The following is a 25,304-nucleotide window of genomic DNA, read 5'->3' as shown; positions in this document are numbered from 1 at the left end:
CACATACAAATGTGACTGAGGCATAGGGCAGAGGCCAACAGGGACCCTGAGATAATTAGTCTGTTAAAAAGAAAAAGAAAAAAAGCAGAAAGAGCCTGCCCTGTCCCTCTGGGGAAGGGAAGGGCATTCCCAGAGGAGTGGGAGGTGCAGGGGAAACCCAGGAAGGGGGGGGGTGTGCAGGACCAGCTTCAGCGGAAGGGAAGAGGGGACGGGTGGGGACGAGGAGAGGCGGGAGGGGACCGAGCGAGCAGCCAGCAGCTTTTGAGGGGAGCCATCCCTGTCTGTTTGTGATTAGCAGGCAGCCCGGTGCAGATGGAGTAAACAGAAACTTGCAGGCGTCCCCTCCGCCCCCCCCCCCCCCCCCCCGGAGGCAGCACAGGACTCAGATGCTGCGTGATTGATCGTGGAGGATTCGGGATACGTCGGCGAGCACTGTTCAGACTTGAAATTCGCTGCCTTTCCAAGTCCCCGTGCCAAGATGCGGGTGTGGGGTGGGACACGAGGGTGGGGGCCCCGCCTGCTGGGGGCCGGCATGGGATTCTCCCTGGCAGCACAGTGGGGACACTGAGGAGCAATCGGCTGCCTCCAGGGCAGAGGCAGCATCCGGGGGCCCCAGGCAGGCTTCCTGGAACCCCAGCTTCGTGGCCGCCTGCACCCTGACACCGGTCAGATAAGAGCCCTGGCGGCACTATCGGAGCCTGAAGGCAGCCTGTCCAGCTGGGACCAGGACTGCGCAGGCTTCCCCAGCCCCAGATCGGGTCCTCGGGTCCCACAGATGGCAACTGGCGCCTGCTTGTGGCAATAGACTCAGCCCAACAGCTGGGAGGACACTGGACACAGACCTGAGCGTCCAGACCTGCTCCATGGTGAGTTGAAGTGGCCGCTGTGGTCTTCCAGATGGCTGGCTGGGCACCAGACTTGGAGAGGGAGGAGGGACTCACTTCCTCACCTTTCACCTGCATCTCCCAAGGCTGGAGACAACCTGGGCTCAGCAGAGACAGCATTGCAGTCTCTCACTGTGTGTGGCCTTGGGCCAGTTCTTTTCCCTCTCTGGGGGTCCATTTGTCCGTTTCTAAGTGGAGTGATCAAACTTGGTGATTTTTTTTTTTGTCCTTTTGAGACAGGGTCTCACTGTGTTGCCCAGGTTGGCCTTGAACTCTTGATGCTCCTGCCTCAGTCTCCTGAGAGCTGGGATCACAGGCTTCCCCCCCCCGCCCCCCACCACGTTACTATGATGCTAGTTCTTGTGTCCACTGTGGGGTAGGTCTTGTTGCTGTTCTCATTGTACACAGAGGCTCAGAAAAGTGAAGTGACTTGCCCAAGGTCACACAGCCCATCGGTACCAGACATGAGAAATAGAGCTAGGTCCTTGGGAGGCCGCAGTCTGTCTGTGCTCTGTGGTTCTGTGATTCTCCCCAGAAGTGCAAGAGAAGTGTTGATGGCGCATGTGTTACCTGCAGGAGAGGACAGGGGAGGTCACAGGCTGCAACCTGCAAGCAGCCTGCTGTGGTGGGGGTGGTATTTCAGCCCCTGGACAGGGCAGGGGCTCCTGGCTGTGACAAGTGGTCTGTGCAATTGCTGCCTGGTGGGTTGTGGGAGGCTCTGGGTTAATTCGGGGTGGAGGGAGCTGGGAGTGGGGAGAGGGCACTTGATTCCAATAGGCTTTGCTCCAATTTTATTTTGCTTTTTCCAAAATCTGTTTCAAATCATTCTGGGCGCGCTTGGCTCCTCTGGACGAAACAGAGTTGTGAAACACATGCAGTGCTGTCCGCAGGCCTCCCCTGGGGGTGGCATTTTATGATTATCACAGATTACCACAGCCTATGTGCATACACCTCCCCAGGAAACAGGGTGCAGAGAGGCAGCGCCCATCAGCCTGCATCAAGGGGGACCAAGTTCCTACTCAGGAGAGTGGGAACCCTAGGCTGCCCTAGGGTTGGGTCCTAGGTGAAGGTCCCAACATCCAGATGTGGCCTCCTTTCTCTTCCCTTGGAAAATTCCACCCTGTAGCAGGTCTGAATTGACCCAGGCCGCCTTTCCTTTCTGGGACAAGTGGAACAGGGAGTCCTGGGGAAGCAGGCCAGCTGGTCACCCTTTAGGACTGCTCTGCTTTCTTTGTGACCTTGAGCAAGTCACTTCCCTTCTCTCAGCACACTTTCCTTGCCTCATCTGTAAGACAAAGGGTTTATTGTACGAATTTCCAACATTTTTGCAACTCTGAGATCCATGACTCTGGTTGAAGAGCTCTTCCGTTTCCAGCCCAGTGAGGGTGGCGAGGATGAGGGGAGGGAGGGTGAGGGGGGCTTAGAGAGGAGGAAAACTCTCCAGGAGTTCAGGTGGGCTTGTGTGGTGGCTGCTGGCCTGTGGTGACATTGGGGGTAGGGAGAGACAGGACAACGACTGATATCAGGGGGACACCCTGCAGCAGATGCCTGCTGGCCCAGGACCCCTCCTCCACCCCGTCTTGGAAACTTCAGCATACATGTCAGGCCCCCCCAGTTCTTTCTGGGGAGCTCTACAGAGGGGTGTCACATGTGCTTACAGACTGGTCTCTTGCCCTATTTGTCATTCTTCCAAGCCAGTGGAGGGTTCACTGCCCAGGGTCCCTGATGTCAGCTCTGGAAACTACCAAAGCTTCTCTGGGCTGTGGGCAAATGTGGAGACCCTTGCTTCCTCCCAAGTCCGGTGGCAGTCTTGGCTCTGTGGTCCCCACACAGTGGGGGCCTGGGGAGGGCTTGTACAGCCTTCAAAAGCCGGCTGCTAAATACAGCCATTATTAAAAATTAAATTACATAAACTTATAATTAAACCAATTACATTTAAAATAGGTGGCAGTACCAAAGCTCATCGCTTCCCATGTTTTAAACAACTCCCCCCCACACACCTAGTTTGTTTGTTTCTTGGCTATACTGGGGTTTGAACTCTGGGCCTTGTGCCTGCTAGGCAGGCACTCTATAACTTGAGCCTCACCTAAAGCTCCAGTGTTTTATATTTTCTTGTTTTAAGACAGTCTCATTATGTAAGAGGCTGTTCTGGAACTCGATCCTCAGCCTCAGCCTCCCACGTACTGGGATTACAGGAGGTGCCACCATGCCTGGTTACCTTTATTTTGCGCTGGGGATGGAACCTGGGCCTCATGACTGCTGAGCAGTGCTCCACCACTGAACACCCTGCCAGCCCTGTCAGATGACATTGTACTCTTTCTCAAGCTCCTGAGCAGGTCTACACCTGTCACATCTACACGGTAGAAATGCTGAGGAACGGTGGCCCCATTTTCAGTAACTTCAACTTGGTCACTTGACGGTGGAAGAATTTATATGATGGAAATCCTCAGACTGTGCAACTTGGGACTTACTTGATTTACTGTTTTGTTGATTGGGTGGATTCAGGAAAATGAGGGAGAAAAAGTTAACAACAGTGATTAAACAAAGTCTGCCAGCTCTCGAGTGCTGTTTCGGGGAGCACCAAAAGGCGAGGCAGCTGTGTACTTAGAGGAAGCAGGGAGCTTCTAGACCATCTACTCCCTGAGGTGGGGACTGACCCCAGCACTCCAGTTGCAGCCGTGGGTGACTACAGATGCAAGCACTGGGCAACAGTCACCAAAAACGTTCTGTGCAAATGAACTGATCATATGAAATCTATAAAAAAAGAATAAAGTAACAATTTTATTTAGTTATTTATTTGAGACAGGGGCTCACTATGTAGCCCAGGCAGGCCTTAACCTTGTAATCCTTCTGCCTCAGTCTTCTGAGTGCTGGGATTACAGGTATGTGTTACCATACCCAGCTACATAAATTATATGTATATATATATATATTTTTTTTTTCAGTACTGGAGTTTGAACTCAGGGCCTTGTGTTTGCTAGGCAGGCACAAGTTCACCTGTAAGTTTTATGTTTATTTGTAAAATGTATGCTATACACACTTCACATGGGTGCAATTTACAGTAAGCCTAAGTCTGTGTGTATATGTGTACACACACAACACAACACACACTCTGCTCTTTAGTGCTGGTGGTTAAAATTTATCATCACACCTCAGACTCCTTGGCATTTATACTTGTACCCAGGGTCACAGAGATGCTGTCACAGATGGGCCTCAGCCCTCACCCAAGGGTTTTCAGACGTCAGACACAGGACCTTGGACATACCAATCCCTGCACTTTCTCCTGTCACCTAAAATGGACCAGCAACCTGTGTCCCCATTCTCTGCCTCCACATTCGCGAGGCAGTTCTGGGGTCCCGTTGGTGGCAGCTCCCTGTTCACTTGATCCCATTTCAGGTTTTGTTCCTGCCATCCTTGGTTTTCCGTGCAGGGACTGATGCTCTAACAGAAACGGGATCCTGGAACACATCAAGAGAACAGCTAAGCCAGACCTGTAGGGAAGTTAGACAGCCTTCTATTTTTAGAGCCCGGAGGAGCCAGGTGGGACCTTTCCAGTTCCCCCGAGCCAGCAGCACGAGAGGAAAATGTTTGTCACTCCCCACTTCCGCCTCTCCTCTAGTCTGGGCCAAGGAGGAGGCCCAGGCAGGGACGTTAGCTGAGAGGAGCCTCGCTGTGACACGAGGGGAGCCAGGCCCACAGCAATTTAAAAAGGCTAAGGATGGATGCACCTTGTCATGTGGTGGCCTTCTGCCCAGCCGTCGTGCAGATGCCCACGTGGCAGCCTCAAAACCTCAGTGTTTGCTGTACCTCGTTGTTGTTTTGGCAGCGCTGGGGCTTGAACTCCGGGCTTCACGCTTACTAGTCAGGCACTCTACCACTTGAGCCACTCCACCAAGCTACAACCCTGAGCTTAAATCTCAGTGGCTCCACAGTCAACCTGGGTAAAGGAAACTCGGTTGTCTGGCTGTGCAGGCCGTCCGTACACATCCAGCCATCCTTCTTTTGTTGTTGTTTGCAACTTTACTTTTCAAAAGTGGGCCTGGATGCTCGCTTCGGCCGCTCATGTGTGAAAGTCGGAGCAACGCAGAGACTGGCACGGCCCCTGCGCAAGAATGACACGCGAACTCGGGGTGTGTTCCGTACGTTTAGATGTGACCAGGTGCGTTCAGGGCCACAGACGCATTCCATACAGAGCCTGGGCTGCAGGTGTAGCCCAGTGGGCTGGGTGCTGGCCTGGCGTGTGTGAGGCCTGCATTTTGTCCTGCAGCTACTCTCTGTCACTGGACAGTGTATGCTGGATGGCTCTCTGTCCTTTCAATGCCCACAAGCTAGAAGTGCTAGAGGGTTCCGGGAAGGGACCGATTTTGATGGCCACGTGTCTACTTTCTGACCAGGTTTCAAACTTTCTTGCCTCCAAACACTTGCACAGAGCCAGCTGCTCCCACTTTTTAGTAAGAGAAATTCCATTGGCTCCACCCTCAAGCTGCAGGTGTCTCGAAGCTGATGGCTTCACCTCCCCTCCCTACACTGGCCCAAGAGGCCACCTCTCTGACTGCATGTCTCCTCTTGCTGTTCTGACAGTCCGTTTTGTGTCTGAAGTCAGGAGGAGCCTGTAAAACCAGACCCTTCCTTCAGGACCCTTTCACCCTGGCTCCCACCTCACCCAGAGTTCAAGGCACAGGCCCGGCAGGATCCAGACCCTCCAACCTCATCTCTCCCCTCCCCCTCACCACACCTGCTGCTCTCAATTGGGCAGGCACAGCTATGCCTCGGGGCCTTTGCACTGCACTTCCCTCTGCCTGGAACATACGTTCTTTAGATACTTTTTTTTTTTGATAGGACTGGGGTTTGAACTCAGGGCTTTGTACTTGCAAAGCAGGCACTCTAACACTTGAGCCACACCCTCAGTCCTCTCCAGATCCTTATGCAGAGCCTTCCTCTGGTTCCTTCAGTCCCCCACTAAACATCTCCTCGGGCTGGGGACATAGCCCAGTGGCAGGGTGCTTGTCTAGCATGCAGGGAGCCTGGGTGACAGCTCCAGCACTACAAAAAACACCCTCAAGCCAAACACCACCTCTTCCTACCTGAGTCCAGATAGACCAACAGTCAGGTAGACCACGGGGCTTGGATTCTATGGTAGAAAGTGGTGTTTCCATGTTATTCCATGAGTGGACTAGGGTGCTGCTGACAATGGCGTCCCAAGACTTTGTGCTGCCACAGCTCCTGGAGGGGCCCAAACTAATGGCTGTGCTCAGAAAGGACCAGGCTGAGCAGGGGTTCAAGACCCGACAGCACCACCTTTCCCTTCCTACCTCTATCTGCCTTATTTAGGTTGGTCCTCACCTGAGAGGGACAGTGTGGCAGGACAGGATGCATTCACTCTGTGACAGGCCCTGTACCACCACGTCTGTGACACGTGTTGTTGGTCTTCCTGCCCCCATCCTGGCACTGCAGATGCTCTTCTGTGCCTTCACAGATGTGGAAACTGAAGATCAGAGAGGGTTTGTAACTTGCCCCAAGTCACACAGCAGCAAATGGCATTGCTGGATGAGACCTCAGCTCTCTGGTTTCCTCAGAGTTTATGTCGCCTCTGCAGCACCCAGGGCTGAGCATTGCAAACTCCTACTGACTTGGGCTCGAATCCTAGATCCCCTGCCATGTTCTGTGTGACTTTGGGCAGGTTAGCTTACCTCTCTGAACCTTGATTTATCTAAAGTGTTGAAAGCTCTCTTTTCCAGGAGCCTCACAAAATGCTTATTCTCAAGCCTGTGAGTTTCTCACTGGGTTTCCATCCACCCCTAAATGTCCCTGAACTGTGCTTACAGGCTTAAGCCCGGCAGTGTGCATCCCCGAAGCAGAGGGGGACCCATTGCACCCAAACCAGCTTGGGCAAATCAGGGCACCCTGCCCCCAGCCACATGCTGTGCTTAGAGGAAAGTTGGCATCGAGCAGCAGGAAAGCAAGAGTCCACTCAGACAAGTGTCCACTGGGTCATTGACCTTGTGACCATCTTATTGCGAAAGTGGCCACCCTGGTTGAGTTGTAACCAGCACGGGCCGCCTTTGGCCTGCCTGGGTGACTGTGGCCGCTGCAGGAAGCTGCACGCAGCATGTCAGGCACATCTACTACAAAGAGCAAATCTCTAGATGTGGCATGTTTATATGAGGGGGGTCTGCTTCTGCTCTCAACAGCAACACAGCAGCCACTGTCAAAGGAGGGGCAAAAGGGATTCCTTTGTGCACCCCGGCCCGAAACCTGACTGTTGGTGATAAAAGGGTCCTGCAGGTCATTTTCCTTGTCAGGACTCCAGGAAGTCTTCAAAATAAGCCATGGGCCCTGCCAGCTGGTGGTCAGTGGCTGCTGAGAGCAGCTGGCTTCTGCAGGGCCTGAGTGTCCCACCAGCACACCAAAGTCCTGGGCAGCAGAGGGCTGGATACCCCGCAGGGGCTGTCTGTGCACCTGTCTTCTTCCTCAGGCTCCAGAGAGTTTTAGAGTTGGCACCCTAGGCCACATGGAGAGGTCGGGAGAGGGGACTCTGGTGCTCACTACCTGCACCAAACCTTAGTTCCATGGCTGTCCCTTGAGCTGTGGACAATGGACTTAGGCTCTCGGTGCCTCATTGTCCCCATGTTAAAGGGACAGTAATGGTCCCTCTGTCCCAGGGTGGTGTTGGAATTGAGTTATACGTGCATAGCCCTTGGAAGAAGCCCCAGCAATGTGCAAGACCTGCACAGACACCAGCTTTGTTAGTCATTCATTGATCACTCTCCCCCTTCCTCCTGACACCTGAGTTGTGTGTGTGTGTGGCGGTGCCAGAGTAGCTTAAACTAGCCCCCTACTGATGGGCACGAGATCAGTCACTCTTTTGTGATCACGAACGCTACTGTGCTGAATAACCTGCAGCTTTGTGTGCCTAGAGCTCAGGAATGTGAACCCTTAGGTCACCTTGGCCCTCGACCCGCCTTCCTGGGGCCTGCAGGACGAGGAGATGAGGGGTGCTTGGCCAACCCTGGCCTGGCATGTGGACAGGCCTGTAGGGTAGGACAGGCCCTCTCCAGTCGGAGGGATAATTCCCCGAGTCCTTGCGTGAGCAAGTTACCATGGGGTGTATTTCAGAAAGACGACGTGAGGCTTCTTGGTCAGTGCCCTTGTGTGGTCAGGGGAAAGGAAAGCTGCTGTACGTCTCAGTCCATCCTTTGCTGGCATCCTTTGCTGTCCTTCCCCTCCAGCACCCTTTGCTATATCTGGCACCTTTTGGGGAAAAAAAATGCATAGTGGCTGAAACCTGGGACGTGGAGTCCGGGAGGCTAACTTGGCGCCCTAACCCATGGAAGCCCTAGCCTGTGGTCCTCATCCAAAAAACGGAATAATAGCAGTGACATTGGTGACAGCTCACAGGAAGGGCTCAGGTCTCAGAGACAGAATGTGTGTGGAGCATCAGACCCTGTGTCTGGCACAAGGAACACAAGCTGGTGTTAGGAAATGTCGCACCTGAAGGGTGTTGGGCCCAAGGAACTGCAGGTGGCACCCTGGGATGGGAAGCAGAATAAAGGGAGTCAGCCTTGACTCTGACCTTGGCAGTTGTCTCCAAGACGTGGGTGGTGATGCCATGGATCTCATTGCGAGACTTGTGGTGAGAATTCAAAGGCAAAGCGCATTTGCTCGGGTTCCAGCAAATCCTCAGTAAGTGGTGGCCGTTCTTGGGCTTTTTTTTGAGATAGTCTCACCATGTAGCCCCCGCTGGACTTGAACTTGATATCCTCCTGCCTCAGCTTCCCAAGTGCTGGAATTATGGGTGTGCACCACTGCACCTGGCATTATTTTTGGCGTTAATAGTTGTGCCAGTGCCCTCCCAGGGTCTAGCACAGAGTCATACGTGCAGTGGGCGTCAGTGAACGCAGATGGATTGACTGACAGGGCAGAGCGTGCCCGTTACAGAGTTGGGTAGGGGTAGGCCCTGAGCAGGAACCCACGCCCCATGTCATTGTCCCTTAGAACTCTCCAGGGGAAGCCAGTGCTTCGTGGTCTGCTGTGGCTTCATTCTGTGAGGTGGTGAACCGGGCACTGTTACCCCTCACAGGTCAGGAAACTAAGGTCCCTGGACAGAGCCTCATCCCACGCCCATGGCAGGAATGTGACGGGTAGGAGTCACACCCGCTTCATTCACTCCCGCCCTGGCCCTTAGCCACACACAGGAAATGGATGTGGATGAGATAGTGTCCCTCTGTCGCCAGGCCTGTGCACATTTCTGACATTTTTGCATATTGGACAAAGGGTGAAGAAACTCTGACCGATGAACCGCTCTGTTTCCTGGTGGAAAAAGCACTCCAGGCCCAGGCAGGGAGTCTCCGCTGCTCTGTGGTTTGCCTCTCTTGTCCTCCCCCATTAGAGCAAAGCCAGGGCGGTGGATCCGGATGACTGAAGAGACTGTTTGAGGACGAGGGGGCCCTACGATGTTGGCCATGGTCCCCCAGAGACTCGCTGAGATTCGGGGCACAGCGTGGCCTTCCAGGCTCTGAGCTGATGTCCTGCCTGGTCTGGCATCAGCTGTGTGGAGTCAGACAGGCCTGGCTTTGTCAGATCCTAAGTAGTGTGACCTTGGACATGCTGCTACATCTGTCCATTGTCAATTTGTTTCTGCACTGGCTGAATGTGACAAACACAGCATGGCATGGCGAGGCCTGGATGAGGAAATGGGCACAGTGCTCGGCACACAGAGCAGCCCTTGGAAGCAGGCTGTGACCAGATAGATAGTCTGGATTCAAACTGGATTCAGATCCAGCCATGAGTCCCTCCGCTGCCCCTCTGTGAAATGGGACCATAGAGATAATGGGTGTGACCTCTGGCAGTGGTTGGGAGGGTGTAAGTGAACTCGCACTACAATGCATTCAGAGAGAACCTGGCACGTAGCAGCCGCCTGTGTCCGTTTCTTCAAGAGGCCGTAACAAAGTACCGCAAACTGGCTGTGTTAAAATCATGGAAATTCATTCTCTCACAGTTCGCTAGAAGCCCAAAATTAAGGTGTAGGCAGGGCTGTGCACCTCAGAGAATTCAAAGGCAGAATAATTTCTGGCCTCCTCTTAGTTTGTGGGGTGGCCAGGAATCCTTGCCGCTCCTTGACTTGAGGTCACATCCCTCCAAACTGCTTTGCCTTCACATGGCCTTGGTCTTGTGTCCTGTCCTGTGAGGACACCAGACACTGGATTCAGGGCCTACCCAATCCCAGAGTAGCTCCTCTTTTTTCTTTTTCTTGTTTGGAGACAGGGTCTCGCTATGTAGCCCAGGCTAGCCTGGAACACTCAATTCTCTTGCCTCTGTTTCCTGAGTGTTGGGACTACAGGTATGCACCACCACCCCTGGCCATACCAACTCTTAACTGATATACCTGCAAAGTCCCTATTTTCCAGCACAGTCACAGCCTGGGTCTGTTTTGTGGGATGCTATTCAACCGGCTACACCACCTACTAAGTACTGGTTATTGTGCGCACAGCCCACAATTCTTTTTGCCTCCAAAGCTGGCTGGGTTCTGAGACCCTCCAATCCTGGCCCAGGAGCTCAGACTAGGTGGTGTTTTCTGTCCAAGAAATCCATACCTCCCCAAACACGCATTCTCTTGTGGCTATAAAAAGTCTTTCTGGAGGCCAGCAGGAGGCTGCACTCCTGCTTTGGGCCACTCGTGCTCACTCTCCTGCAGGTAGAAAGACGTGTGGCCTTGGGTGTGTAAGAGTGGGCCCAGGTGTGTGTTGCATCTCCAACATCTGGCAATATTCTGGGAGTCTTGACTTGGAGTCCATCGGGGTGTGATTTATTCATCACAGAGACAGTGCTATTATATATTCACAAAGCGACCATTCTGCCAAGTCAGTGAGCCGGATCTCCCGGCCAGCCCTGGAAGGTTGAGGCTGTTGCTTTCCATGGAGAGTGGGGCAGGAATAGGGTGACAGACGTAGATAATCATGCCACTAGATGGGGTCACAGATGTGGGAATATCTGGGCTGATGTGTCCTTAGGAGCTTGGGGAGCAGGGAGCTGGGAGCGGGAAAGGCAGACTTGTCATTTCCAGCAACTGGGGTTGTGGGGCCAGGAAATGGTTGCTCTGCCAGCAGGAAGAGCTGGCGGGCAGGTTGGAGGCCCCAAAGGACAGAGGTAGGCTGCTGACCTTTGCTGGGGCTGCTGGTAAGTGTATAGGAGCCAGCCATAGCTCCAAGTCAGACTGCCAGGGGTTCAAGCCCTGCCTCCCCCCGCCACCTGGGCATTAGTCAGTCCTTTGTAAAATAGGATTATAACAGGGCCTGTCTCGGAGGGTTCCTGGGGTTTCCTGAGCTAATGGGACACATTGAAGTCTCATTAGATGTTAAACACTGCTGTCATGATGGCGAGATGACATGGTGGTGGTGTCTACAGAGGCGACACCTGGCTTCCTGCTGCACAGTGGCTGACCCTTCTCCCAGTGCCCACACCCCGGGCAGCTGGGAGACCTTCACCAGCCAGGTCCTTACTGTGCCATGTGCCACTGCTGGTTGTCACCAGCTTATACAGCCTATGGGGAAGACTGGGGTGACCCCAGATCTTTACCTGCTGCAGGTGAGCTGCTGTGGGCTGACAGCCAGTCTTCAGGCCTGTGGACACCAGGAGTCTGTGTCCCCGTCCTCTACTTAGGACCAAGGGAAGGACGGGCACTTGGGCCCTTCTGAGATGAGACAGGAGGATAGATATTTGCCTCTGTGGGCTGGCACCCAGCTGGCATGGTGGGTGGCAGAGGTGTCTAGTCTGAGGCTGGCCTCCAGTGCAAAGGCTGACAGCTCCGCTGTTCCAGCCCAGGCTTGGGAATCCCACAGACCTGCGCTGAGGGGCACAGGACTCCATGCTCACTACGGCATAAGCTCATCCAGGTGAAAGTGTGCTCTTGGACCCCAAGTCTGGCAAACTGAGGCCCAAATCCTCTCTTTGTCCCAGTCACCCCCAGAACTGATCACCAAGGGAGCCATGGCTGCACTGTGGGATTTAGGCCAGCTGGCTCTGGCTCTTCCATGAGGGTCTGTTTCTGGGCTCTCTGACACTCTTGGTTTGTTTGTCTCTACAATGTCAAGTCCAGCCAGCATTTGGGCAGTAACAGCCCTTTGGAGAATGTAACCCATGAAGAAGGGACAGAATCCAGTGAGAGGTGTCCAGGAGGAAGACAGAGGATGCTGGGTGCCTAGCCATGCCCAGTTCAGTGCCCAGCTCAGAGGGCTGCAGCCCCTCTCAGCCCAGGCTTCTGCTGACCATGGCACATCTAGCACTAGTCCTTGAAGTCCTGACTAGGTGAAGCAAGGCCAGGGGGACGTGGCTTGGGTGAGGGGACTTCCAGGGGGACAGTGGGATGTTTGGCCTGTGGCAGCTGCTGAGTGAGGGCTCTTCACAGCCCCAACTCAACCCACCCTCTGCTCCCTGTCTTCCACCCTCAACCTTCTCTTGGCTCTAAGGCCTGGTCCCTTCATTCATGCATTCGTCCTTTCATTTTCTCTGTCTACACAATGAGCCCTAAGTGTAGGGGGCTCTCATTGTGCCTGTTTTAGACAAGGGGACACACATGAAGGTTAGACAATTGGTCCAAGGGCACAGAGCTAATGAAGAGGTATGGTGGGCTAGGTTTGTCCCCAGCTCTGTCTGACTTCAGAGCTTCTGCTGTCCTGTGTCCTGGCTGCCGTGTGGCCTTGAAGTTTCCTGAAGCAAGGAAGAGAAAATTTGCTTTAGAAGAAATGTCAGGAACTGGATGTCAGAAATGCCCAGAGCTGTCCCTAGGCCTCATGGTCCATGTTGTCCTCCATGTTAGTGGTGAGGACTTTAGGAAGTTAATGCAGAAACCCATCCTGAAATGTTCAAGGACAAGCAGCAAGTCTCCTTGGGGAGAGAGCTGGAGGAGGTTCCAGTCCATTTACCTGGAGGGGACAGGTGGGGACGGGGGGACTTTGACTCTGCCAGCTGATGACTCATGTGCCCAACCAGGGAGATTTTTGATCTAGGCTAATGCTTTAAAGAAAAATCCAACCAAGCCAGGTCCCATGTCCCTGGAAGTTAAGGAAAAACATGTATAAAACCTTCATTTTAGCCAGGTAGGTGGCTCACGCCTGTAATCCTAGCTACTTCAGGAGGCAGAAATCAGGAGGATCAGGGGCCGAAGTGAGCCCTGGAAAATAGTTCATGGACCCCATCTCAAAAAAACCAAAAATAAGGGTGGGAGGGGGAGGGCTGATGGTAGAGTGGCTCAAAGTAGAGGCTCTGGGTTCAAATCCCATTCCTGCAAAAAAAAAAATCAACTTTGTTTTAAGGCTTCGCCTGCCTGGTCCATACACCACACCATCTCCTATGCTCACTACCAGTGCCCTCAGCGCCGCTCTGTGTGGCACAGTCTCTTAGCCCTTTCCTGCTGCCTGTGGCCCAGCCTGTGCCTCGAAGGGTACAGATCCCCTTGGCCTTGAGTCAGGTTCTGCTCCTCTGTGGGACCTGACATTCATCAGCCCTTTCTATTGGAATAATAAATCTGTTCTGTGGCCAGAAAACAAACAAACAAACAAGCCCAACGCAACTTTGTTTTAGGGTGAGCTTTGGGGAGTGTACAAGGACACTACAGAGACCTTGCTCCTTTTGGACCCCTTCCCTAAAGCAGAGGTCATGGAGATGTGGCTCAAACCGTAGACCACCTGCCTTGTGAACTCAAAGCCCTGAGTTCAAATCCTAGAACAGCCAGAAAGAGAAAATAAATTCTAAGAACTCATCCTAAAGCAGGTCATCCTGTTCCATGTCACTGTGAGATGGTCAGGTATGGCAGTGCATGTCTGTAATCCCAGCACTCAGGAGGCTGAGGCAGAAGGAGCAAGAGTTTGAGGCCAGTCTGGGCTACATAGTGAGACCTTGTCTCAAAAAAAAAAAAAAAAAAGAATGATGGTTCGCTTAGGATGGGTCTCCCTCCTGACATGTTTCTTCTTATAACCTAAGAAACGGTGTCTTCCTGCTCATCCCAGGCCTCTTGTCTTGGCTGGATTAAAGAAACAAGACTACAAAACCCCACATGGCTGTAGCCTGAGCTCTAGGCCTGAGGTTCAACTCCAGGGGTTCCACATGTCAGGCCTGGCCACCTACCCCAACGTGCCAAATAGAGATGAGTAGTGGTGAAACAGAGGAGGGAGGAGGCAAAGTGAGCACGTCAGCCCTCTTTGGGGTGCAGACGGGAGCCTTGGGTGTCACTAGAGGGAGAGAGAGGTCAGCACAATGAAACAGTCCCGGTCACAGGTGTGTTCTGTGGTCAGAGGTGACCAGTTGCTCATTATCTCAGGGTTGGTCAGGCAGGACCTTGTTACAATGAGAAAGTCATTGCTATGTGGCAGGGGCAGCTTCCTCTCCTGTCACAGGGTGTTTATCCATCAGCCCTGTCCTTCCTGGATTCCAAGGTGGCTGCAAGGTGACGGCAGGAGAGAATGGCTCAGAGCATAGGACAGACACACTGGGGGCAGGGATACCAGGCTTCTCTTCTGCTCTTAGTTCCCTTTGGGACTGAGGCCACGGTGAGGAGCCAGTGCTTTCCAGCAACGGTGGCTCTCAGGACCTGTTCTGTGATCTTGTGGACATGTCAGCCAAACCCTTCCTCGGCCACTGTGTTGGAGCCTGACTTTGTGGTACAGGTTATGAAATCCTGCTGGATTCACACTGTTTTAAGCAAAAAAGAGAACTTACCAGCACATAAAACGTAGAAATGGAGGATTAGATTGGCTGCAGGCATGGCTGGACCAGTAGGGGGATGGGTGACCTAGCTTGGAGGAGCTGACTTAGCTGAGCCGGTCACGGTGGCTGTAAGGATGCGGGTTTGATTGGGCCAAGCGGGATCATTCACTCTAAGAAATCTGGGGAGCTTTAGAAGAAAGAATGGTCCGGCCAGCAGAGTCCTCCCTGCCTTCAATTCATGCCGGCCACTGCTAACAGAAGCTGCCTGAACACTACCCAGAGCCACCAGTGCCCACCAGTTGGTGTCACAACATGAAGCCCAAAACATGTGCAGCTCCTGTTCTGAGCCCAGGGAGCCAAGCCATCTGCCCAGTGTCACAGGGAGTCAGCAGCAGGGTCGTCCCGCTCTCCCTCAGCTCCTCCCTGTGGGACCCGGAGAAGGCCGGTCTCCGTGGACATGTCCACTCCAGACAGCTTTGCACTTGGAAAAGAAACAGATTCAGGTCAAGGGATGGCCAGGGGGCAGCTGCTGCCCAGCCCTGGCACAGCAGAACATGGTAGGGCAGGGGACAGGTGGATGAATCAAGTCATGGGACTTACCGGTCAACCGCCGTGGCCACCATGGAGACCTCAACAGGCCTTTGATGCCCTCCCTCACATATAGCAAAGCCAGCAGCATGTCCTGGAGACATGCTCAAGTAGGGCCGAGGCTGTGACTGTCCCTTCTGGAAGGGGGACAAGGTCGTCTTGGGGAGGACAAATGTTTGGTCCCCATACAGTCATTGTTCTCCCTGCTCAGCCTCACTCAACCAGAGGAAGAAAATAGGAGCCCTTGGAACGTACGGAGGGACATGCTGACCCAAACAGCCTCCAGAGACGGTGTGATGTGGGCATAATTAATCACCGTGGTGGCTGCCGGGAGCTTTATCCAGATTCATCAGCACACTGGGCAGTGATCCCTGAGTGGGCAGGGTGTTCCCCACACTCGATCGCTTGACCCCGTTCTAGTCACCGCACCATACTCCACAGGTGTCACCTTGGGAAGAGGAACAAGACAGAATGTGGGAGCCACTGGAGAGTCACTGCACCTGGTGCTGGTAGCAGCTCTTTCTCAGGTGCTGAGAGGGGTGGGAGAGGCAGGTGGCCACCCTGTCCCTGTCATCCTAGAAAGGACCAGGCTGCACTTGGGAAGATGGGGTGCAGAGGCCAAATTATACACAGAAATGCCTGTCCTGGCTTCGTGGAGGAGCTCATGGCCCAGTAGTTTGAAAGTGTCTGGTTAAGCCAAACCCCCCTCACACAGGTGAGGACCCTGAGGCTCAAACAGAGGAACTAACTTTGCCCAAGTCACACGGCCAGGGAGCCATGGGGCAGGACAAGAATCGGTTCTGGTGCCATTGATCCCCTCTGTGCCCATGGGAGACTGTGTGGTGTGTGGGGGAAGGGACCTAGGTGGGTAGGAGATACCTGTGCCCTGAATGGGAAGGTGGTCAGGGTTGCAGGCCTCGATGCCTGTGACAGCTTGCAGAAGCGGCAGGACTGCAGTGGTTGTGGCCCTGTCTACTCAGCTCACCACCTGGCCTCAAGCCCAGGGGTGACCCGGGTGTGGGTGCCTCCTTTCTGGGCTTCAGCCCTTCCCTGCAAGCATCACCACGGTGTAAGTGAAATTCTAACACAACTCATGCCTGGCACTTTGGCGGCCAGGTTCACCGATCTGGCCAATCCTGAGTGCTTCTTGGTTCCATTTGGAAATTTCCTTGTTGTTTTGGTGCTGGGGATGCAGATTGAGCACGTGCTCTCCCGCCGAGCTGCACTCCAGCCCCAGGAAATCTACTTCAGTTCTTTCTGGCTCTCCCTCTTTCCTGAGAGCTGCGTCTTCAGGGCGTCCAGCCCTGTCTGATGACCCCAGCAGCTGCTCCCAGGTCGCCTGGGACCACGTGGGTCTGGAAGCGGAAGGAGAGGAGTCAAGTTTGTGGCCGATTCTTCCCTCCTCCGCAGTCACCCTTGGAGCCTCCAAGCAAATGTAGGGGCGGCTGATGGAAGAACCAGCTGGAAGGGAAAGACGAGGCAGATGGAGTCCCTCTAAGCCTGGCCGGCTTGTTTCATGGTATTGTGTGTGGGGACAGGCGACACATGGGGGCCCAGCAGACCCCAATTCCAGTGTCACCACTACAGCAGAGCTATGCGAGCCTCGGGCCCAGCCTCCCTTTCTCTCCCAGGACCCAGCCTAACCTTTGGCCTCAGGAGTTCCTGGCCTCACCCTTTGTCCAGGACCTTCAGAAACAACAGCCAGAGACTCTGATAACCGTGACTCTGGGGTTGCGTGAGGACGGTACACTCCTGTCCTAACCTCGTCACCTCTCCCAGCACTTTGGACCAGGAAGGAGGCACTTGTCTCTCGGGATGTGCTGGATATGGCTTTGGACCTCAACTCTCCCAAGAAGCTTCCTCTACTTTAGTGAGGTCTATTTGAGTTCCATGAATCAGAAATCTACTCCAAGTTCAGGTTAAAAAGGATACATTGTAAGGTTATACACATATCTTTTTGGGTTATAAAAAAAAATTGAAACTCATTTGAAGAAAGGCTTGGTTCATGTAGTAACTGAACCAGGGTGGATTTCAGGTGAAGCTCGATCCAGCCACTTGACACTTTCACTGGGATCCAGAGTCCCATAGACCATCCTCTCTTCCACAAATGTTTGTGCTCCCAGAATGGCCACTCTGACCCCAAACACTGGACTTTCTGGCTGCAGCATCTGCACCAAGTAGAACTGGGTCCCCCATTCCACATTCCTGAGGGAGGAACACTGAGCCCAGGCTCATGGCTTTGGGCCAAGTACCAAAGTCATGTTGGGGGCCAGTGAGTGGATGGGCTCTCCTGGGTCCAGTGTGTGATGATTGTTCTCACCGGCAGTCAGACACGTGGGTCACATACCACACCACAGATGAGAAGGGCAGTCAGTTGCCCCAGTGTCTACCCAGAGAAGCTGGACCCGGCCTGTGAGTCCCCAAAGACCCGTAATACCTCCTGGGCCTGAGACCCCCAAAAGATGCTTACTTCATGCCTAATTTGTAATTTTTAGGAAATGCTTACATTTGATTCCAGTCAATTTGTTGTGCCTAGATGTTCCCAAGGTTTTGTTTCTGCCTCATTCAGCAGGAGGCATTCAGACTTGGTTCAGGAAGTGGTTTTACAATCACTGTCTCCGAGAAAACGATCAACAACCAGGTGTCCACCCTCTGGTGGGGAACCAAGGGTCATCACCAAACCCAGCTATCGGGGCTGCGTCTTCACACAACTGAATTCTTGTATGACTTGCACACCAGGAAAAAGGTTTGATGTTCAAAACAATGCACCCACGTCATTGATCAGGCTGGAATAACTCGTTTGGCCAAATTTAGAACCCACAAGAAGGTCAGAGGGAATAAATTTAGAACTGAACTCTGGGCCTGAAGGGACAACAGTTCCTCTTGGCACTGCACACTTAAACTCGCTAATTGTGCTGTCACCTTGAATTTGGTTGAACTTCCCCCTCCGGCTGCCAGGCCCAGCAGAATTCTTGAGTCTGACATAGCCTCAAAGAGTCAGGCCGGCTGTCTAAACCTGTCTCTACTCCTTGGAAACTGGGTGACCCTCCTTGGAGAGTTTAACCTCTCTGAGCCTTAGTTTCATTACCTTTCAAAGAAGGGGGAGAGGAATAATAACACTGACCTCATGGGATGTTATAAACTTAAGTGTTTTGTTTTTTTTCTTTTGAGACAGGGTCTCACTATAGAGTTCAGGCTGACCTCCAGGTCACAATCCTCCCAAGTGCTGGGATCACAGGCACCATGACAGCTGGCCCTCGTTATTACCTTTCTTCCTCATTCTTCTCTGTATTTTTTCCCTCAAACTGGAGGGTAGGAGGGGAAGGCAAAAAGCAGCATTTTAGGTGAAAAGAAAAGGCAGGAGTCAGTTGCGTCTTTCCAGCAGGCCTCTTTGAAGATAGAGCACCCAGGTCCTGTGGCTATGCCAAGATAACTCAGTGCAGGTCCTTTTCTTGTAGTTAAAGGGGGGGAGAGTGCGCTGGCTGTCTTTTGGCTGATTGCTTAATAATGGGTGTGACACACACCCAGACACACACACAGACATACACACAGCCCATGCAGACTGAGACAGGAGGGAGACAAAACCCAGCAGTAGCCAAAACTCTGCTAGATCGATGCAGACTGTTACAAGCATGGCTTTCCAAAAAGCAGCGCTCAGTGAAATAAATATTTTTCCTGTGAGAAGAGGCTTCAGTCGGTGATCTTAACCACCCCAATTCATTCCAGACCCACTTGGAGCGGCTGGCGTCAGTGCTCCTGTCGTCATGTCCTAATAGTACTTGGCAACTGCAGTGGGCCATGGTGTGTCTGGCTGCTTCCTCCCACTCAGCCGAGAGCCAGGGTCCCTGGACAGGACACAAAGGAGTTTGTCCCTGGGAGACGCTCTCCTCAAGCCCTCCAAATTCCCCACAATTTCTTGGGGTTCCCAACTTTCTCCTGGTAGCCCCCCCCCCCACTCAATCTACCATGGTGGCTGGAGAACTCAGGCTCTTTGGCAGGAAGTTCAGTTTCTGCATGGTGGAGAAAATCTGCAGGAAGGATTTGGAATTGGGACTTAGGGGTGTCACACTGAGATGTCAGTCTCTAACTCTGGGTGCCTTGCTCTCCAGGCAGAGATCCCTTGCTGATAAACTCATCCACTTGCTCGCTGGACAGCGTTCACAGAGCCACCTCCTGTGTGAGCGCTGGTATAAACTAGTGCCACCATTAGGGACGCAAAGGTCTATTCGTTTAGCTCTTCCTCTGCTCAGTGGGTGGGTTTTTTTCATGTTTTCTTTTTTGGTGGCACTGGGGATTTGAACTCAGGGCCTCACACTTGCAGGCACTCTTACCTTTTAAGCCATACCTCCAGTCCATTTTGCTCTGTGGAGATAGGGCTCTCACAAACTATTTGGCCAGGCTGGCCTTGAACTGCAATCCTCCTGATCTCAGCCTCCCCGTTGGGTAGGTGTTTGTTGAGTGTCTCCTAAGTACCTGCTGGACATTTTGCAGGGAGCCATGCAGACAAAGCCCTGCCATCTACAGCTTGTGTCCTGGCTGGGGTGACACAGTCTGCAAGGCAACAGTAATGTCCACTAGATTTGATAGTACTGAATGCTAAAGGGAAATTAAATTAGGTCTTGGGAATTGGGCGATGGGGGCAGGGTGGTCACCCTTTCAGGAAAGAGGGCAGGCAAGGCCTCATGGGAAGGCCTGCAGGAGAGGAGAGAAGGGCATTAAATGACGTCTCCTACGTCACTTGACAGTGGTCTTTCAGGCCTCATTCTGCCTGTGAGCAAGTCTGTTTGCTGTTGATGCATTTTTAATGCTGTGCTAAAACTTCTTAATCTTCTCCTCGAACACGCAGAGGCTTTGCTGGCCAGTGTGCCCACTGGACTTGGCCGTGGCTTTGTGGTCAGTGTGGAGCTCTTACGTTGACCACGTTTGTTATCATTAATAGCAAGTGATGCTGACCTCAGCACCTCACCTCAAAAAAATACACGTATTTTTTTGAAAGGTGAGTTGATTTTTTTGAAAGGTGAGTTGATTTTTTTTAAAGGCGTTAAGTAATGTATGATCCAGATACGGGGTGGTTGTGAAGGACCTGGTCATGAAAACCATGACCTTCTCCTCCAGTTGCTCAGAGCCTGGTGGGGCTGTGTGTGGGAGCAATGGGTGTGGGCAGTGCCCCCCTTTCAGGGCATCTGGAAGGCGCAGTTTTTCCTGACTTTGATGGTCAGGAGGAGCTGCCCAGGGGAGCTCTGCTGGGGCTCCCTTAGGGGAAGTGTGACCAGCAGAGGGACATGCTGGTCTTTTCAGGTAGAGGCAGTAGTGTCAGCCAGGACAGGGGTGTGGGTGTGTGAAGGTGAGCAATGGGCCTGGCTGAAGGTCTTGAGTCTGGGGTGACAGGGAGCTTGTGGGGGGCACCTGGGGACAATCAACCCAGCGACAAGTGCATATAGGGAGCCAGCCGAGGAGGTGGAGAGGCAGACCCTCTGGACAGCACTCCACCTTTGTAGCTGCCTGAGACTAATCCTGACACAGATTCTGAAGCTCTCTCTTTCTGGAACGAACCTGCCGAGGGACAAGCGCTTCTGGCAATTTCTTACGTGGCTCAGTAAGCCGCAGACTCATTCCCCTGCTGTGGTCCTGTTACACACAGGTCATGTCACCCCTGTGCAGCGTCAGGGCCTAAAGATCTCTTTTTAGTAAATGGAGATGTAATTCTTAGGTCACGCAGTGAGCCCTGTTGAGGCACACACCTCAGTGGGGAGCAGAGCACTCATGAGGCTGAACAGCTCTTACTACTGAATAAATTAAAAAAAAACAAAACCCAAAAAACCTCTTCTGAGTGCAGACTCTTCTGATCACTCTAACTGAGGCCTTACCCCATTAGCAGTCACTCTCGTTTCCCTTGTTTCCAGCCCCTGGCAACCACTCATCTGCTTCCTGGCTCCATAGATTTGTCTGTTTTAGACTTTCCTAAAAATGGGGTTATAGAATATGTGGCCTTTGAGGTCTGCTTCATTCATTCAGCATCACCTCTTCGAGGCTTCCCGTGTCGTAGCCTATGTCGGTACTTCCTTCCTTTATATGACCAGATAATATCCTGTTGTCTGCCTGGTCTGTTTCATTTGCCATGCATCGTGGGTATCAGATCTCAGTGTGTCACTCTTTAATTCAAGGAATGGCCAGACTGTTTCCCAGAGCACCCGCCCCACTTTATGCCCCACTTTACGCCCCACCAGCATTGTGCCAGGGTCTAACATCTTCGCAACACTTCCTGTTGTTCGTTTGTGGTATGGGCCGTCCTAGGGGGCGTGAAGTGGCCTCATGTTGTGGATTTGACTTGCACACCCTGCAGCCAGGACTTTCAGTTGTGTGTGTGTGTGTGTGAAATTGGGGCTCAGTGACTTCTCTAAGAATGAGAAGGGGGGGTTCAGGAGGCCTTGGGGTGGGCAACCTGGGAGAATTGGGGGTGGGTGGGCCTAGAGAGGGCAATGTTAGAAATAGAACTGGGAGCCTGGAGCACCTCTGTGTGGCTCCAGGGTCAACTTGGTCTTCACCAGGCCTTGGCCTCAGACTTCATTAGACAGAGGGAGGGGTGTCCTCTCCAGTGCACAAGAACCTTGGGTGGGGAATGGACCAGCCTGGGCCAGTCTCCAAGGGGTGGTCAGTGTGCCCCGTGGGAACTCTACGTGTGCCCACCCCTTTCCTCAGGAGGTGGTCCCCAACTCCCTTTGTGGGCTGCACACTGATGACACAGGTGTGTCGGTGTCCACTGTGAGCCAACCTCAATGATCTTCGTGTTCCCTGAGTGTTTACCATGTGTGTGCCCTGTCCTGATGGCTGAGGAAACTACAGAGGAGGAAACAAACCACGGTTCTGAGAGGAAAGGAGGGAATTTCAGCCCTCAGCCACGTCCTACAGCCAGCGAGTGGGACAGCAGTGTCTGAGTGGCTCTGGCTCCAGAGCCCTCCATAACCACCCGTCCAGTCCTAGGCTACCCTGTCACAAATTGCCACACCCTTCAGCTCAAGTCAGTGTGGCAGAGTCACTGTTCTGCAGCTCCAAGCCTGGTGTGGCTGGCTGGGTTCCCTGCTCAGGTGTCACCAGGCTGAAATTCTAGGTGCTGATCAGGGCAGAGTCTGGAGACAAATCTGCTTCCAATTGCATTCTTTGGCACAGTTTGGTTCCATGTGGCAGCAGGACCGAGGTCTCCATTCCCTTACTTGCTATTAGCCGGGGCTGATTTTAGCAGCCCCTGGGTCTCCAAAGCTCTCTGATGGAACACCACCCACCCTCTGAGTTCACAGCCATCGAACTCTCTGCCGGGAAGGGCCAGCGAACCTCACTCATCTGATTAGTCAGGCTACCTGTCCGTGATCATTATGCCAGACAGAGGGTCACCTGGGGGTCACAGGAGTTGTAACATCATAGTCACAGGGGAAAGGAATAGAGGCCAGGTCACTCGGGGTCTACCCCAGCGAGGTCTCACGCACGAATAATAATGACTTTACAAATTCAGACTGGTTGTATCTGTCCTTCTGTGGAGCCCTGGGTCTGAATGTTTGTGTCACCTGAAGTTCCCATAGGCCAACACATGACCACCCCCCCCAAGTGGGGCCTGTGGGAGGTGCTAGGTCTTGAGGTGGAGTCCTCCCGGCATTGAATGTCACCAAAATGCCCTTACAAAGAGGCCCCAGAGGATTGGCTTGCTCTCTTCCTGCCACGTGGGCCCCCTCCTCCTTCCCGGCCCCTGACCCTGGACTTGCAGCTTCCAGGACAGTGAGAAATAAATGTCAGATGCTTACAGCTGCCCAGCCCAGGGCACGTTGTTCTTAGAGCCTGGCAGCAGGCGGAGGCTGCAGCCTTCTTTATCCCCATTTCACCCTCGAGGAGAGCGCGGCTCCCACAGGCAGCTGGCCGGGGCTGGAGCCCAGCGCTCCTGGCGCCCTCAGCAACCCCGCCTCGAATGAGAGGCTCAGAGCTCATTACCGTCCTTGCAAGGGGAGACATCTGCTTCTGCCAGCGCCGCCCCAGGGAGCCCTTCCCTGCAAACGCCTGCAGGGGACACGGAGGCTTGGCGTTCACAGGAATCGCGGCGGCCAGCAGACCCACCTCGGGCAGGAACAGCCTCGTGCAGCAGGGGCGGCCGGCTGGCTGCGGGGGGCTGGCCCGAGAGAGGGGTCCCTGTCTCCAGAGGGGGCATCGCAGCTGGCAGGGTGATCTTGCATCTGCCGTGCCAGGTGCAGCAACCTGGGTGCCTGCGTTCCAGACTCTTGCTCGTACCTCTCCCTTGACACCTGAACCGTGGCCCCAGCCCCCAGAAACTCACGCTCCCTGGGGTTCTCAAGGTTCAAACGTTCCTTACAGGCACCTTCGGACTGACATTATTTATTTATTAGCTGTGCTGGGAATTGGGCCAGGACCTGGCACATGGTAGGCAGGTGGTCTCCCACTGAGCCACACCCACAAACCCCCCACCTGTGTTAAATTTGATTGATTGGTTGATTGATTGATTTTGTGCTATTGGGGCTTGAACTCAGGGCCTTCGCCTTGAGCCACTCCCCCAGTCTTATTTTTGTGATGTTTTTTGTTTTTTTCAAGATAGGGTCTTGATAACTATTTGCTTGGGCTGGTGAAGAACCGTGAGCCTCCTGAAGTCTGCCTCCTGAGTAGCTAGGATTACAGGTGTGAGCCACGGGTGCCTGGCTTACATTTTATTTTTGAGACATGATCTTGCTAAGTTTTCCTGGCTGGCCTCGAACTTGCCCATCTTCCTGCCTCAGCCTTCCATGTAGCTTGGATTACAGGCCTATGCTTCCATGGCTGGCTTTGCTTGTTAATTTTGTAAAATCTCCATTCTCTTCAAACTCTACCCCATGCTAGATGTGCTCCGATTCTTTCTCCTAAAGTCTTGCTGACACAGGCTGCTGGAAGAGTGGACCCAAGGGAGATCCCTGGGGAGCTGGCATCAGAGATTCTGGCTAATGTAGCCTAAGGGTCTCCTGGAGCTCTTGAGGGTGCTCACTGAAGTGATAGGGTATCTGGAGAATCAAGCCTGGAGATGGGCCGAACCAAAGGCCAAGAAGCCCAAATAGTTCGAAAGCAGACTTTCTAGTCTAGCACTGCCATGGCCAGGACGAGCAAAATCCAGCATGCCTGTCTCTGTCTGTCCCTTGGCTCCAGCTTTCTTTTCCAGGGAGCATTGTCTCTCTACTCTGGCTTGAGTCTGGTATCTCTCCTTGGTGAGAGAAGCTGGGGCTCTGAACCTGTTCCATCGGGGGTGAGGGAAATGCCTTTGAAGACAGACACAGGGGAACTGCCAGTGACAACAGAAGCAGGGATTGGAGTGAAGTACCCACCAGGCGAGGGACACCAAGGATTGATGCTACCACCAATCACTGGGCAGAGGCATGGAGGGACTCTTTCCTAGAGCCTTTAGGGGGACCCTGGCCCTACCAACACCTTCTACCTCCAGAACTGCTGCCTAAGCCCCGGTCTGTGGCCCTGACATGTCACACCTGATCTCTAACTGCAGCGCAAAGCCACACACAAAGTCAGGTGCACTTGTGTGTGTTCTCCTGTTGAGTACAAAAGGGAAGTCTTGGCAACTGTACAGTAACTGCAAGGCCATGTCAGTGGCTTCCATTTTATAGATGAGGAAAGTGGAACTCAGAGATGGTGAGTGAGTTGTCCACGGTCACACAGCTAGAAAGAGGCAAAGGTTGGACTTGACCTTCGCTTCTTTGACCCCAAGGTTTATATTCACCACCCTCTGTCTATGCGTGTGTATCTCACATGCTGTCTGCAAAGAGCCCCAGATCCTAGCTCTCAGGTGTCAATTGTTTTTTTGGCACAAACTCAAAATGTAGTCCTATCTTCATCCTTACGGGAACAACCTGTTCCAGCCACATTTCCAGTAATAAAAGCCTCTGTAAAGCAATTCTCTTCCCCTGGTAATTCTCATTACAAAATCAAGATACGTTCCCACCAAATCATCTCCCACTGGATTCAAGGAAGAATGTTTGGCAAAAAAGGAATTAATTGGTAAACAGCTTGTCCTACACAAATCCTAGTGTCTGCCTAGAATGTTTTGCACAATTCCAGGATTACTATTTCAGCCCAAGCTGTTTACTCCAGACTATT

General features: G+C 53.1%; 1 protein-coding gene across 2 annotated transcripts in view; it reads left to right on the top strand.

Moving 5' to 3' along the window:
• The first annotated feature begins 365 nt into the window (after positions 1 to 365).
• Positions 366 to 25,304, top strand: part of Ripor3 (RIPOR family member 3) — a 64,295-nt gene continuing 39,356 nt past the window's right edge. The window contains exon 1 of one of the 2 annotated variants that reach the window (XM_074074973.1): positions 366 to 866. Coding sequence is in view for 1 of the 2 variants with exons in the window: in XM_074074972.1 (XP_073931073.1) it covers positions 864 to 866 (3 nt within the window). In the remaining variant the exon portion in view is untranslated. The remainder of the gene's footprint in view (positions 867 to 25,304) is intronic. The other variant, XM_074074972.1, reaches the window with a different exon arrangement.

The sequence above is a fragment of the Castor canadensis genome, chromosome 5 (genome assembly GCF_047511655.1).
Source record: "Castor canadensis chromosome 5, mCasCan1.hap1v2, whole genome shotgun sequence".
Classification (NCBI taxonomy): domain Eukaryota; kingdom Metazoa; phylum Chordata; class Mammalia; order Rodentia; family Castoridae; genus Castor; species Castor canadensis.
The sequence above is the reverse complement of the archived record's forward strand: the minus strand, read 5'-3'. Positions and strand labels throughout refer to the sequence as shown.